Source organism: Sinocyclocheilus rhinocerous, unplaced genomic scaffold, assembly GCF_001515625.1.
Source record: "Sinocyclocheilus rhinocerous isolate Xijiao unplaced genomic scaffold, SAMN03320098_v1.1 scaffold752, whole genome shotgun sequence".
Lineage (NCBI taxonomy): Eukaryota > Metazoa > Chordata > Actinopteri > Cypriniformes > Cyprinidae > Sinocyclocheilus > Sinocyclocheilus rhinocerous.
The window spans coordinates 855,503-872,162 of record NW_015639777.1 but is presented as its reverse complement, the minus strand read 5'-3'; the positions used below and the strand labels follow the sequence as shown (position 1 = coordinate 872,162).

At 38.4% G+C, this 16,660-nt stretch overlaps 2 protein-coding genes across 2 annotated transcripts in view; one reads left to right on the top strand and one right to left on the bottom strand.

Annotated features, from left to right (window-relative positions):
• Positions 1-1,559, top strand: part of LOC107751882 (anoctamin-10) — a 42,561-nt gene extending 41,002 nt beyond the window's left edge. Inside the window, exon 15 of the transcript XR_001641306.1 lies at positions 33-1,559. The gene's annotated coding sequence lies outside the window, so the exon portion shown is untranslated. The remainder of the gene's footprint in view (positions 1-32) is intronic.
• A 2,798-nt stretch (positions 1,560-4,357) lies between these two features.
• The window catches only part of LOC107751880 (SNF-related serine/threonine-protein kinase-like), a 50,203-nt gene continuing 37,900 nt past the window's right edge, over positions 4,358-16,660 (bottom strand). The window contains exons 4-6 of the mRNA XM_016567646.1: positions 11,804-12,016; positions 8,742-8,876; positions 4,358-6,320 (exon numbers count right to left, since the gene is read on the bottom strand). Coding sequence (XP_016423132.1) covers positions 5,000-6,320; positions 8,742-8,876; positions 11,804-12,016 — 1,669 coding nt within the window. The 3' untranslated portion in view covers positions 4,358-4,999. The remainder of the gene's footprint in view (positions 6,321-8,741; positions 8,877-11,803; positions 12,017-16,660) is intronic.

Here is a 16,660-nt window from a genome sequence, read left to right as displayed (position 1 = left end):
AACGTAGGGCTTGAAATTCTTTTCTTAAAGAGGTGATTAGAAGAAGTATTTCTCAGACATTGGGCCAAAAAACAATTTATTTTTATTTTTGAGGAATTAAATAAAAAATTGTTTGAGGACTTGAAATTGTCCGTTTTCAATCACTCCAAGTTCTACCAAAGATAGAGCAGTGCCTTTAAACATCACTGTACCATGTTTAACTGTTATGGCTTTTGTTTACAGATGTCAGGCCACTTCACCCTGCACTGTACTTGAAATAAGTATATTCAATATTCTCTGCCTGAAAATAAACATTTTAAATATTCAGATAACATACTCCTCGTCCTTTCCACACCTTGGGATGAGACATTTGTGATTGAGACTTTCAGAAGGTGTCCTTTATCAGCCTTAAACTCAGAAGCTGCATTACCAACAAACACTGAAATATTGTAAGAACACCTAAATTTTTTTTTTTATGACATTAGCGATTCAGTGACCATGTTTTCATGCAAAACATGCTAGTTAGTATTAATCACATATTCAGAAACATGCTAGTTTTCTCGCTATTTTCCTATTATACTCCGTCTTTCCATTACACAGCACGTTTATTCAATTTTCATTCATGTCCTTAAGCAGCATACAACAGCATAAAACGTAGGGCTTGAAATTCTTTTCTTGTCTGTATACTGATTTATGTTGTGGTTTGTTCCAAAGTTTTACTTCAGTTAGTTTTTACCAAAGTAACTAATTATTTCTCTTTTCTTTTTTTGATTTTATTTTCTATTAAGCAACCTTTTTTTCAACTTTACAGGTTAATGGATATACTTTCACAAATTTGTAAAAAAATATTTTTAGAAATGGCATGCAGTTTGTTTCATTGGGATAACTAATCGGTGGCATCCGTGGACTCACTTGAGTGAGAAAAATGTGATTAGATGGGATTAGACAATTGTATGCATGTAAACAGTCATTTATCATCTTGTCTTGATATAGAGACTTGCTATTTACAATTCTATTTGACTAATTACACAAATGTGTTTAAAAAGACTAAGGTTTTGGGAGCAAAACAAACAACTCCCGGTGTCTTCACTCTTGATGTTTCCTGAAGCTGAGGACGGAGGGCAGTGCGACTAGCCAACTTACAACTCAATCGAATTAGGGAACCGTTTGTCACACTTTCTGACAGTGAAGCGGTCTCAGCAGTTTCCACTGACCAGCAGTGACACTGACAATATGTAGAACGTGTCTGTGTGCTCGCAAGGCGCTCTATTGACAACACGCATATAGTGTGTTTGACCATTAAGCTGATGCTGGACATGTACTTGGATGAGAAGCGTGTACTTGAGACACCCCTGGTTATTGGAGACACCTTGGCAGCACAAGCGGGCAGTAAATTAAGAGCAAATACCTTTCAGCAGCAGGGGCTTGTGGGTAGCGGTATTCTGTCAAGTTTAACTTCTTGCCACATAGTGTCCAGTGAAACTCTGAACCAAGATGTCTTCTATTGTACAGAAAGCCCACAGATAAATAACTTTAATGTGAAATATTACCATTTTACTTCCGTTATGTATTTTGGAGTAACATAACGTAATGTATTTTGTAGTAAAACAAGCTATTCAATGAGAAAAAAAGTAGGGCTCCAACACCAAAAAACGGACAAAGGAAGTCCGGGTTTAAAGACAACATATTTCACATTTAATTTTTGACATCACCATAGCTATATGTAACTTTTAAAGACAAGTTTCAGCAACAGAACATTTATTCATTTTGCTTCTTCAAAGTTTTTTGTTTTTTTTTACGTCAGTACATGGTTTGGTCCTGTAACATTTTGTGGTGGTTCTTTTCCTCTGAATGAACGTGGACCAATAATGTCAAACGCACAACACATGCACATGTCGTTTTAGCTGTTTACATTAGGGTAGGACAAAGTCAGAGACCGACATTATACATATAGCACTGTTTTTTTTTTTTTTCAACCTCTCTTGCTCTGTTTTCGACACTCATATCTAATAAGGCTATATTACAGCTATGAACAAGAAGTCCAACACTGCATTTCTAAGTGTAGAGCACCATATTTACACCAATATTTACAGACTTTACTTTTCAAACAAAAAGACAAAACAAACAGAAATACTTAAAGATAATTTGGGTCAAGTGAGCCATTTGAAGGATGTACAGGTTTGAAATATAAAAACAAAAACAAAATTATATTTACACATAGCTGCAACTTATAGCTTAGCTTATTGCAAATGCCCTTTAAATCTCACAACCGATTCTCTTTCACACTCACAGCCCTGTAGAGCTTTGACTTATTTCTATACCAGTCGATGGTCACCCAATGGCCAACTCTTGAAGCCATATTTCCTGAAAGAGTGGCCATCCACTGAATAAAAGACATCCCATCTATTTATTTATCTGTTATCAGGTGGCCAGGTGACAAAAAAAGCCCCATTATATCCCAACTATAAGCCAGTTCAAGGCTCACATCCAAAACAGCATTTTAAAACAGCAGTTCTTTCAAAAAAATAAACTTTTAAAAAAATATTAAAGATAATTTGGGTCAAGTGAGCCATTTGAAGGATGTACAGGTTTGAAATATAAAAACAAAAACAAAATTATATTTACACATAGCTGCAACTTATAGCTTAGCTTATTGCAAATGCCCTTTAAATCTCACAACCGATTCTCTTTCACACTCACAGCCCTGTAGAGCTTTGACTTATTTCTATACCAGTCGATGGTCCCCAAAGGGCCAACTCTTGAAGCCATATTTCCTGAAAGAGTGGCCATCCACTGAATAAAAGACATCCCATCTATTTATTTATCTGTTATCAGGTGGCCAGGTGACAAAAAAAAGCCCCATTATATCCCAACTATAAGCCAGTTCAAGGCTCACATCCAAAACAGAATTTTAAAACAGCAGTTCTTTAAAAAAAATAAACTTTTAAAAAAATATGTACATACTTATAAACATCCCCTAAGGCCAGTCGAATCTGAGACTGGTATATAACAGTAACTCAAAGCTGAATGGAACAAGAACAACAGGAGTGAGATAGAGATTATGGTCTGGAACCGAAAATTATTTAATAAGCCAAAGAAGAGTCCTTAATGATAAAATGATTTCTCTATTCAAATTACGTTTTAATAATGATGTTGAGAAAAATGAGTACTGACTCAACGGTTCTCATTAAAATGTTCAGTACTATACAAGCTGAATACTGTCTGCGAGTTTGATTTTGCTCTGGCAGAAAGGCTAATTATCCCCCCTGTGATTTGTATGGTGTTCAAACTATCCTAATTGTAGACTCTACTTATACTGTAGTGCAATTTTAATTTGATAATTTGATAAAAACTAGGATGAACATTTATGTGTGGGTGTCTCCACAGTGCTGTCTGGGTTGCGAATTTGGCAAAACATTATTAACTTAAGAGGGCATTTCGCAGATGGAATTGTGTATAAATTGCACTTATATTCAAAATGGAAAAAAAAAAAGATGTGGTGTGATGTGAATCAAGAACATGGTGAATGTGTTTTAATGTTATTCAAATAAAACATTTTTTTTTTTAACTCTGGGTTATCTGTAGCCCCCTTTTGGAAATTATCCATTAAAAATGTCCCTTGTTATTGCAACTGATTGTCACTAACCTCAAAAGTTTATATATACTGAACATTTCTAAATGGTGACAAGGAAACAGTCAATAGCACCTAAAAAATGTGCAAAAAAAAAAGTATGCAAAATGGTCTTTCAGTTTAAGACTCAGACAGCACTATGAATTAAGAAAAAAAAAACAGGGTTTGTTCTTTACTCCCACTATTGCTTTTACTGTATTACCATCTCATTACAATCATATCGGGGCTTAAATTTACAAAACCAGTTGTGGTTTTTATAGGTTGAGTTTCTTTAAGTGCTTGTTTTATGAATTGCCATGTTCTGTTCTACCATACTGTTGGGTCTTAATTTAAATCTCTCTTTATTAAAGGTCATTTATTTATACATACAGTTTCCACAACTCTTGACTGATTGGGTGGTGTTGGAATTCATATTAAGAGCGCTTCATTTCAAGGGCTAAAAAAAAGCCAAATTAACAGGACTTGGAAAACAAATATTAAATTGTATTAAAGTCTAATTGGGCAAAACAAATAAAGACACAAAAAAGAAAAGGATAGCAGCGTGCACTTCATTAAAAACCAATGGGTCCAAGAGAAGAACTTAATAAATAAGTTGTGAGAATGATTAAGACGACATTGAAGGCAGGTTTAAAGGTCAAGTTGGGATCAAGAGAGGTCATTTACAGCTACTGGTGGAGAACTCAAGTCATCGTATATGGTGACAAGGAAACAGTCAATAGCACCTAAAAAATGTGCAAAAAAAAAAGTATGCAAAATGGTCTTTCAGTTTAAGACTCAGACAGCACTATGAATTAAGAAAAAAAAAACAGGGTTTGTTCTTTACTCCCACTATTGCTTTTACTGTATTACCATCTCATTACAATCATATCGGGGCTTAAATTTACAAAACCAGTTGTGGTTTTTATAGGTTGAGTTTCTTTAAGTGCTTGTTTTATGAATTGCCATGTTCTGTTCTACCATACTGTTGGGTCTTAATTTAAATCTCTCTTTATTAAAGGTCATTTATTTATACATACAGTTTCCACAACTCTTGACTGATTGGGTTGTGTTGGAACCATGGAATTCATATTAAGAGCATTTCATTTCAAGGGCTAAAAAACAAAATGAACAGGACTTGGAAAACAAATATTAAAGTCTAATTGGGCAAAACAAATAAAGACACAAAAAAGAAAAGGATAGCAGCGTGCACTTCATTAAAAACCAATGGGTCCAAGAGAAGAACTTAATAAGTTGTGAGAATGATTAAGACGACATTGAAGGCAGGTTTAAAGGTCAAGTTGGGATCAAGAGAGGTCATTTACAGTTACTGGTGGAGAACTCAAGTCATCGTATGCTACAAATGTGGCAATAGGAACAATCCACTCTGAGAACCAGCCGTGTGCCATGCCATCATATGACCTGACAGCAGCTGGCCTGGGCTGAGGCACAGAGTAGCCCATCCCTGGGGCTTCGCTGGATGTTCACGGAGATGGTCTTTTCACACAGAGGTAGCTGGAGAACATTATTTTTCAAGTTCAGGTTGTTCTCCTTGACCAGGCCAAGTTCATTTAACATGACCGCCGTTTGGTCTTGATAATGCTCAATTGCCCCAACACTACCATTCAAGGCGGGGTTGATCACTTTGTCTAGACTGTTGTTGGAGCCAATGCACATCTTCCAGGAGGATTTCTCCTGAACTTTAACGCTGGACAGGCTCTGTGGATCAAGGATAAATCGTCCACCACCACCTCCTCCAGAGCTGCGATGCTGAAACTGAGAACTCAAGCATAGACTCATGAGTTTCAGACTCTCTACCAGTTCCCCCGCACTCCGAGCTGCACTACGTGTCGAGCCAGATGAAGCATTGTTACGGGAACAGCTGGAAGGGCCTCCCTGTCCTTTTGAACTCCCACCACCTCCACTGCCCCCTCCTGTACTACCACCATTCCCTCCTCCTGGAGGGCTGCCCTTGTCTGGTCCTGAGTTACCTTCCCCAGGTGGTTTACTCTGCCCTCCGCTACTTCCACCCCCATTGCCCCCAGAGTCTCCAGGTGGACCCTCACTACTGTCCCTGCGGTTCCAGCTGTAGGTGAACCCTGTGTCTTTGTCTAGTCTTCTGCGATGGCTCTCCGAATCATCATCGCTGGTCTCGGAGCTAGAGCAGCTTGAACCGCGGCCCTGACTTTTGCGCCGGTGGTAGCGTTTCTGAGCCGTACCAGGAGATGCCATGTTCATCTTCAACCGGCTGAGCTTGGGTGGAAGACTCTCATCCATGTCAAAGTCATCATCTGATTCACCTTCCTCCTCGAAGATCTGATTGAGCACTGGGGCGCTTTTTCGAGATGTAAGCCGGTTGGTGATGGACAATGTCTTGCGGCGCAACACCACCTGGGAGGGCAAGGGTGAAGGCTCCTGTTCTTCTTCCTCTTCCTCATCTTCTTCCACCCGAAACAGGCAGGTTCGTTGCTTGGCTGAAGTGGATGCAAGAGGGCCAATGACGCCAGGCTTAAGGGGGTTTGGGGGCAGAGCTGCAGGTGCAGCAGAGCTGCTGGAGGCTTCGCTGATCTCCTCTCTACGACTCATTTCCAGAAGCCCTTTATTGCGATGACCGTTTAGCAGATTCTCTGTACTGCGAGCAGGAGACTGTGGACCTCCAGCATGAGAGATGGACGAAGAGGCTAAGCTGTCCTCGATGTCCTGATGCATGCCGATTTTGGTCGGCCATGACTGCCTGCAAAAGAAAAAAAAAAAAAAAGGACATAGTCCTTGATATAAATAACCTTGCTTTAAAAAAAGAGTACAATCCCACTTAAAAGTCAAAACCAAAAAAGAGGTTGTAACTTAAGCAGGATGATATTCAGTAAAGGTGGACATTTCCAAAAACAACTTTTAAAGACAGAAGCTCTGGAGAGTGCCCTAGGAAAACAACCCAAATGTTAATGACAGTCCTTGACAAAAGCCAGACTTCCTTCTTGTGCCAAGCACTCAAGCAAGGACCATGCGATTTACAAGATAACTCTGCATTGTTGCTGTAACTTGCTTTTATAGTCTTTTCTTATATTCTTACCTTCCTGCTGGAGTATTATTTGCACAGCACAGTATGTGCACTTTCATGCAAGTTGCTATGGAAAAATATACTCTGCTAAAGCTTTTGAAACAAAGTAAATCAGTGGAACATAGCTCCAGCACATCCTCTCTAGTTGTCATAACCACATTAACATTCTATAAACTAGGGCTGCACGATAAATCGCATGCGATATTTAACGCGCATCTTGTCAGAAAGCCGGTTCTGTAATCAGCGGTAAATCTCCATCACGTGCATGCTTTCACATTGAGCAGCATTAACTACACAGAGCCGTTGTTCACTGACGAGCATCGCAAAAAATCGCGCGAATATGAACGTGGTTTTGCGCTGCTCGTCTGTGAACAACGGCTCTGTGTAGTTAATGCTGCTCAATGTGAAAGCCCGCAGGTGATGGAGATTTACCGCTGATTACAGAAGCGGCTTTACTGATAAGATGCGCGTTAAATATCGCATGCGATTTATCGTGCAGCCCTACTATAAACCTTATGCTGGAATGACGACAAGTCAAACAATGCAAACAAATACAGCAAATGCCTTGTGTGAATAAACGCATGTTTAATCACACTTCTGGTCAGCGAGAACTGTAAAGAAAATCTGTTAGCAAGGATACGGGGCAAAACTTGTGACAACCTTGGTAAAATTTTGCCTACAAAGTCAGTTTTTGCATGGCTTACATTACTATTTCTAGGATATAATGAAGTGCACTTAGTCTGACTTATGAAACTATAGCTGTGTTTACAGGCCTGATGAGAAAGGATTGTAAACATTCCCATATCTGTTAATCATTAAAGACAGAATTACTGCAATTGCCTAATAAGGTTGGTGCAAATGATGCTGTCAGTCTATGCATGTGGAAATATCTGCATAATATCAAGTCAACCTCATACGTCGAAATAATGTTCCAGTCAGAATTTATACTCTAACTGCTCAACTATATTCTCCTCTAGGATCAGGAATTACAATTCTGAGTACATACAGCCTATAAACTCTTTCTGTCTATGAAGGGCACACTGATTAACGAGAACACTGCAATTGTGATCTGGGTTAAGGTCAAATTTCACAACAAACCTGCAGATAGCCTGCCTGTGCACACCATGGCATGGCAGACTGATTTGAAACTGTTTGTTTTGTTGATGATTACAACAAAAAAATAAGAGCAATGTTGTAAATGGTTTATTTTTCAAACATACTAAGGTATGAGCCAAGTACAAATTGGAAAAGAATGTGAATCACATGGTTTCTCCACCGGTTGACTTTGGTACTAGTTCAAGTTTGTTACTAGGCATGAATGCACAAATCTTCAAGTAATTGGGTTTTTTATTCAATTTGTTTTGTTACCATGTCTGTGTTGTGATAGCGTCTGCAATAAGAAATTCCTAAATTTTCACTACCATGAAAACCTCAGGGATCCACTGTCAAACCTTTCTAGAAATATAAATCCAACTACATTCCAAGGGGTGACCATGAGATTCAGCAATAAAGGAAGTTACACCCCTTTCCTCCCCAATTTATTTTAATTCTTACTCTAAAGTCAGAATGTTATCATGTGGCACATGGAAAAACCAATTGGTTGTAATTGGGAATGGGTACATAGCACAAAAATTAGAAATGGGAAAGAAAAAGAAAAAAAAGTCACGTGACGTAGCCAAGTATGGTAACCCATACTTGGAATTTGTGCTCTGCATTTAACCCATCCAAGCGCACACACACAGCAGTGAGTAGTGAACACACACACACTGTGAACACACACCCAGAGCAGTGGGCAGCCATTTGCTGTGGTGGGCAGGGAGCAACTGGGGTCTCAGTGCCTTGCTCAACGGCACCTCAGTCATGGGTATTCAAGGTAGAAGAGAGCACTGTACCTTCAATACCCACGATTAAGCTGCCCTTGAGCAAGTTGAGAATCTGAGCAAATGTTTCAAATACCTTGGATATTGAGTTTTGCATGTTGCACCAAAACCCGGTGGACTTAATAAAACATAGTACATAACTAAGTAGCATTTCTCTTGACAAAACACAAATGACTAAATGACAGACTGCTGAGATAGCATAACCCCCATGATGTACCTGAAGTGGGCCTTGATGTTACTGGGGCTGGAAGAACGAGGTTGCACCTCCTTCTCCTGCTTAACCCTCAGGATCCGTTCAGCCAACAAGAAGTAAGTAGCAGTGATGTGGTTGTACTTGTTTGTCTCCAGGGCTCTGGAGGAAGAGCAAAGAGAATGGACAAGTGAGGAGGATATACAGACAGTGTGTGAGAGAGAAACACCAGTTTAGACAATGCAATCTGAAATGTCAATAACTAGTAAAACTCTAGGGCTCTAACAACTAGAGACCCGAGTGGCTTCCATCAGTTCAAAAGGTCTTGCATAGTGCCCAACATTTTGAACACCTGAGACTAAAATAACTATGAAGAATCCCAGATAACACACTTCCCCAATACAAATGGGACATTCTGCATCCAACTTTTCAAGCTGGTGAGTCTGGACATGTTAGCAGAGATTAAACTGCTTCTTTGGGGATTACATACCAACGATTGAACAAATTAGTTCAAATCGCTGTATTTGCGTGTGTGTAACAAGAAAATTGTAGAAAAGGAAGAAATGACTTGTACATGGGATTTTAATGCAATCATTCAGTACACTTCTTTAAAACATTTTGAGGGTACCTTTAAATGTATAGTTCACCCAAAAATGAAAATTGCCTATAATTTACTCACCCTCAAGCCATCCTAGGTGTATATGACCTTCTTCTTTCCGACAAATACAATCAGAGTTAGCCTATATTTAAAAATATCCTTGCCTTTCCAAGCTTTATAATGGCAGTGAATAGGTGATATTCAATAGTCCAATAGAAGTCCATTAAATAGCCCATAAAAAAGTGCTTCACACAGCTCAGGGGGATTAATAAAGGCCTCCTAAAGTGAATCGATGGGTCTTTGTAAGAAAAATATCCATATTTAAAACTTTATAAACCGTAATCTCTAGCTTCCACTAACTGGTACGCACGCACACAAGAGTGGCGTTCCAGCGGATGACGTAGGAGGTAGGCGCAATGTAAGCTCCGGTGAGAATATGCTAGATTCACAAGAACCAAGTTTTGTTTACAGGAGCAAAGGAAGCCAGTCTCCTCTTGGCTTATATCAAAATCCTCTGACATTTTTCTTTACAAATCCTCGTTTTATACTTCTAATTTATGACCAGCTTAGGCTATGCCCACGTTGTACTGGAACACCACTCTCTAGTGAATGTGAGTACGACAGTCAGCGGAAGCTAAAGATTAAGGTTTATAAAGTTTTAAATATGGATATTTTACAAAAACGCATCGATTCACTTCAGGAGGCCTTTAGTAACCCCCCGGAGCCGTGTGGAGTTCTTTTTTTTTTATGATGGATGGCCACAGTTTATTGGACTTCTATTGGACTATTGAATATCACCCATTCACTGCCATTATAAATCTTGGAAGAGCCAGCACATTTTTAAATATAACTCTGATTGTATTCGTCTGAATAAAGAAAGGCATATACACCTAGGATGCCATAAATTATGGGGTCATTTTCAGTTTTGGGTGAACTATGCCTTTAAGGCAGACTGACTACAGTTTTTCATAGTGGGGTTCCCCAGCTGCTGCAGAGTGGGATCAAAGACATAGAAAACACTGATGGGTGCTTTGAACCGTCACCCAGCATGCATCTTTCTACAAGACTGTACAGCGGGAGTCTTCTGCACTATGTTCGTTTCATGCTCCACTGACAGTGAGATTAACTTATTTTTTAACACTTACGAAAAATGGTACCCTACTACTAATACAGCCATGCTGAATTACAACAGCCTAGATGGACACAACAGAATAAAACTTGGATATTGATTTTGAGATTTGGTAAAGATTACAATCAACAGTGTTATCAACTTTAGTGGTGTACCGAAATTAATTTTTTTCACCTAAATTGAAATTAAAAAGTTTTTAATTAGCCGAAAACTGAAACAGAATATAACATTAACGTGTTGTGTTTTCAGGTAATAAATTAAACCAGCCATAGTCAACGAGCCACCTATCAATATTTCAGCAAAAAAAAATGTTACATATTGCTAAAATAGTATAATTTTTTGTCACAGTAAAGTACATCCACACAGCTGACATGTTTACCTGTTGTTACTTATCCGTGCTGTTTGTACGAAACTGATGCAGACGTAGTCAAAACGCATCATCAGAGAGACACTATTTAAACGTCACAGTTTTAGAGGGCAGAAATCATTAACCAAAACAATTTTAGTTGCCGAAATTTGGGTGCATCACTAATTGACTGTTTCGGCTTGCCCCAATAATATTCAGATCATTATAAAGGTCTCATGTTTCAACGGATTTAAAGATAATTTAAGTACTTGCTTGATTCAATAATGACAGATACAGATATTAGAAAAAAAAAATCTCTAATGTCGGCCAATAACTGACATGATACCAATATATTGTGTATCCCTACTTTAAATGGCTCATTAAAACAAATACATAAAAAATAAAAGTACATACAGCTGTTCAAATAGTTATAAACAACATTATGATTGAAAATTATTTTCAAACTGTTGCTCCGCCATTACAGTAGTTGACCTGAAAAGAACACTTATGACAGAGACGACAGTTCAGGTAACTCTGTTTTAGTGCCCTTTGTGGCAACACTAAAAGAATAAGAATTCATGACAACTTGTGTTGTGTAATGAATTGAATTTGGACATATTTCAGAACACAATAATGTGTGAAATTGTGTAGCTAGAAGCTTAAGTGTTACTGTATTGCGTAGAGTACTTTTTGGGCCTAAGATGTTGGCGGAGATATATTACTTGACAGTAGTGCCATTTAAACTGGATTGAACACTCTTTTGCTACCTATTCCCTGTCCAGCTAACTCATCTTCAAGTGAAGAACGTTGACACCCTTTACACTAAAATCAAGCTGATTCCACAAACCTGAAGGCACTTTCTAAAGTAGTCTTTCATTTCACGACAGTCCTGCTTAAGGAAAATCAAAGAATGACAGAGAGCTATTTCTTCTGTGGAAAATACTGTACATTAGCCTGAGGATATCAGAGATCCCAGCTTCATAACATTTGTATCACAAGCCTACAACAAGCCTTACTCGATGATGGCTTCTCTGTCGGCTATGTCTCCCAGCACCATGCGTTGGATGATGCTGTTGTGTTCCTCTTCTGACAGATTCTTGTGAGACACCAGTGGGGTGTTGAATTTGGTGGCTGGAGATGGGTCCACACCTTGAAGCCACGCGTGGCTCTCGATCTCCTCCAGCGATGCTCGCCTCTTCGGATCCCTTTGTAGCATTCGGTTTATCAGGCTGTGAAGAACAGGAAGAGAAGATGAGGATGCAGGAGTTTTTTGAACATTTGAGCCTAATTCTAGACACTGCTCAGGACTTAACCCTGGACTGTGTCATGGTTTTACAAGTGATTTATTTTGCTGGAAACCCAGGATTATTTCAGGGCTTGTCCAACATTTATCTGAGGGTAAATGCTCAATGATAGTCAGGGTATTAAAGGGGTCATATGATGTTGCTAAAAAGAACATTATTTGGTGTATTTGGTGTAATGAAATGTGTTTATGCAGTTTAAGGTTCAAAAACTAGGGATGTTCATTTTAACCGGTTAACCGACCGTAAGAATTTTTAACCGATTAATACAATCAGTTAAACGGTTTAAAAAGTAATTTATTTATTTATTTCAGTAATTTATCAAAATATTTAAAAAGGTTTTGTGCATGGTTAAAATACGCTACGCAAGTGGCGTATAAGTCGCATTTTATTATTTCATTCAGAAATAGGACTAATGCCGACGCGAAATGTTTACAAACATTATAATAAACACTGTAAACATACGTAGCTAGGCTATTTTAGTTCCCCTCACTCCACAACAAATCCTTTCAATTAACAGTAGGCTATTTCGAAAAGAACAAGAATTAAAAATATAAGAAGCTATAGCTATATAAACGACAAGCCAAAACGAATTAATTTAGGCTAAAACAAAACTGAAACCAACGTTGGGTCTCTCATTTGACACAATCAAATGATTCCATATTCGCGATGTATTTGAATGCCAAAATATTATCTATTATGAAGCCTACTTCACTGGCGTTCCAATATCCACGTAAAACAAAAGGTTTTGCATAACATCATAACGTAAACATAATTTGTGATAACGCACGGCACAGATTTTACTTCATATTTAAACTGAGCAGTGTGTTTTTTTCCATATGTTTGACCAACAGGCTGCATTGTCAGGGTAGCAAAGCTTAACTGTGTGCGCGCATGCGGCACCGGCGCAATCCCTTGAATTTTTTCCTTCTAACAGTGGAAGCAACTACTCCTTTTAGTCATGAAGATAATCGGAATTTTAAAAGGTTTGCTTTTATTTGTGTACATTCACAATAAAAACTAATATTTGTGCTTTTGTAAAATAAGCCTAAAGAAAAATAGGATGCTGCTTTCTGTCGACTGGTTTCCTTTCGCGCAGCACAAAAATGAACCGAAAGGCTATACTTGTTGCACAGTTTTTCTTTCGTTTTCTTAATTTAATGTTTTTCTCCGCTCGCAGAAGCGCTGCAGGTGCGTAATGTGATATGATGACCATGTGAATCCTCATGTTCTGTTGTTTGCAGCTTTTTGCGCATGTAAAATTAATCCCCGGGAAACAAATGTTAGTATTTTTAACGGGTCACAGACACTTATCCTTTCTAATTTAATTCAATTCTAATTTAAAATAATCTTGTCGGTTAACGGGTAATAATCGGTTAACAAGCGTCGGTTGTCGGTTAGGAAAAATGAACCGAAATGAACATCCCTATCAAAAACACATTTTCCAAATACTGTACATTATTGTTTCTCCTCTATGCCCCGCCTTTCTGAAACGTATCGATTTGCATCGCGCCGCGTAAACATAAAACCATGTCTGCATTTGTGATCGGAGAAATGACAAACAACAAGCGCTACTCTACACTGCTCAAATCTCGCGTTTGAATCATCAGTGACAAATCCTTTAATTATGAAAAACACGTACTTACAGACTGAGTCAGAACAGCCAGCATTGTAGTCTACTATCCCAGGATCAAGAAACAGTCCTCCATAAAGTGCACTGCACACATCTGAATATTTGGGTTGAACTGTTCTGGAACAGTGTTGTAAATACAACTTAACCACTGATTTCTAGTCGTGTCCTCTTTTGGAAGGCCAAACAAAGTAGTTTCGCTTTCGCAACGAAACACACAGTGTCTTCACAACATTGGCGGCGGCAGCTTGTAACACTCCAAAGAGAAAGGAAATCTTGAAATCGCATCATATGTACCCTTTAAGTTCTCGTGTTTCACTAGTCAAAATTCAAATTCACTTAACACTTAGCTAGGCGTCTTACATGGTTATTCATACTGAAAGTGAATAGAGAGCGCAATGTGCTTGAGATGTAGCTGCCACAGAGGGCCTTTCTATCATTAGCCAAAGAGAAGTCAATAACACTTGTATTAGCTGACTGAAAATGACTCGAGTTGCCACTGTTGCGAGCTGCCGCAGAGGCAAAGTTCGACCGGAGCGCATCAGCATTCAGCACACGTACTTGGCAAAATTACAGCCCAACCACCATGAAAGAGCCAAGGAGATTCAACGGCCTGTCTGAAAATCATGACCGCTGAGCTGCAGAAGCAGCCTGCCTGCTCTAGTCATTATCTGCACGCAAGAAATTTGTCAGAGAGGCAGAGAGAGAATAAATAGATATGAGAACTGGCGAGAGAATCTGCCTGTTTGTCTCCCCTTGAATATGCTGCTGGGCTCTTATCAACAGACATTACATCTGAAATTTCCATTACAGTGCCAAAAATGGGATTCAAATCAACGGGATGCTTTTAGAACAGAACCGAAGTAATTAAAGCCAACAATTTCTCTCTGTCACAATATGATAGGGGACAAGACTGCAACTTGTCATGATGACGTTTCCTCTCCAGGGTCTCAGAAATAACTACAGTCATTGGGCATTCTGGCAACAACAGCTGTCATTAGGGTAACGTAAAAAAAAAAGAAAAAAAAAAAGAGTGTAATTATCAAAGGCTGTGGGACAAAGTAATGGGGTCCAGATGTAACCTTTCAATGTCAACATTAAAAAGCCCAAAAGAAAAAATTATGCACTGCATCAGACATCTCAAAGGCTCGGACTAAATTATGTCTCGGTATTCCTGTCATCAAGAAAAGGACGCTTGAGTTTACTAATATGCCATTAAAACATTTAAAGATAAAGTGCACAGTTTCTTTTTCATTTAAATAACCCTGAAAACAATAAACTTGCAGTTTAGTGTAAGATGTTAATTCACTAACCGCTTTGAATGGAAATGTGGGACTTGTCAGACTGATTCAAACTTGTAAACCATCTTTTTAAGCAAATCATTCAAATAACTTTCAGCGTTTCTAATTCGGATGACACTGGTCACGGTGTACATTTTTGACTTATTAAAAAGAACTGTCATAAGAGTTGTTGGTTTGTGAATCAGGTATGTTTGTCATGAGGTGTGCTTGTGATTCACTAAAAATAACAGTCTCATAAGATACATTTCTTCCTGAATTTGACTGCACTGTTCAAATTGTATGTTGTTTTTGCACCACATGACATCTCAAAGGTTCGGATTAAATTATGTTACTAAGGAAATGCTGCTTAAGTTTACAAATATGCTGTTGAAACATTTATTGGTAAAGTGCATATTTTCTTTTTCATTTTGATATCCCTGAAAACAATAGAATTGCAGTTCTGTGTAAGATTTTAATTCACTAGCTGCTCTGAATGGTTCGGGTTAGTGAAGGATTTGTCAGATTGATTCAAACTTGTAATCTTTTTGAACAAATCATTAAAATAACTAGCTCATAAGAATCATTTGTTTGTGAATAAGTTGACACTGGTCACACTGTGTTTTGGATTCATTAAAAAGAACTGGGTCACAAGAGTCATTTGTTTGTGAATCGGATGACACTGGTCACATTGTATAGTTTAGCTAGATTTATTTTAAAAAACTGGGTCATTGGGAACTGGGAATCAGGATACACTGGTCATGAGGTCTGTTTTAGATTTACTAAAAAGAGTCATCATTTCTCCATGAATTTGACTACACTGGTCAATTTGAATGTTACACTGCTGTCAAAAGCCAATCTACAATTCCTGTTAAGTTTTCCAGTCACATTCCTGGTTCCTAATGGCAAAGGAGGAAGCAATCTACCTCCTCCAAACAGTATCTGTCACTAGAAAAAAAAAGACACCACTTAGATTCATAGCCAACTATTTACTTTCAGCCCGTCGCCGTTTTTAACACGTCGCTTGTCTATGAAATGTTCATGCTACAGAAGAGCTTTCCATTTCTGCACTCCAACAGTGGAAAACAGCTTCTGCTGCAGGAAGAAAAGGCTTTAGGGCTTTATCTAAAACAGTTATTCCTTCTCTGCAAGGATTTATGCTTTTGCTGCAATCTGGAAATGACAATAACATCTAGTTGCTAACCTCTCTGAGAAGGTAATTTAACTACTTAAATTGCTCTTATCAGCTGAAGACAAGTCGAGATTCCGCAAAAGCTAAAGTTTTGAGTAGTTTGCCGTTGATAAGGAGGAGAACCATCTCTCAGCTCAATAGCTTGAATTTCACATGCAAATCAAATGTGTGAAAACAGGGGTAGTTGTTTAATGAGAGTGAGAATATTATGCAAGCAGGCAGTGACTAAATTAATCTGTCTGACACAGTCGCCTTAAAATACCCAGTCTGAAAAGCCCTGAAGATAAAAACCAAACTCAGACAAAAGAGCTTAAAATGGAAGTCAGAGAGACTCTGACAAGCTGCAAGTTAAAATGACGAGCGAATCAAATCTCATGCTCAAAACACTGAAATACGAAATTATAAAATGCTGTCAACACAACATGAAAGAAAAAGGCCACTAATTTAAACAATTAAAGTAAAATGTAATTATA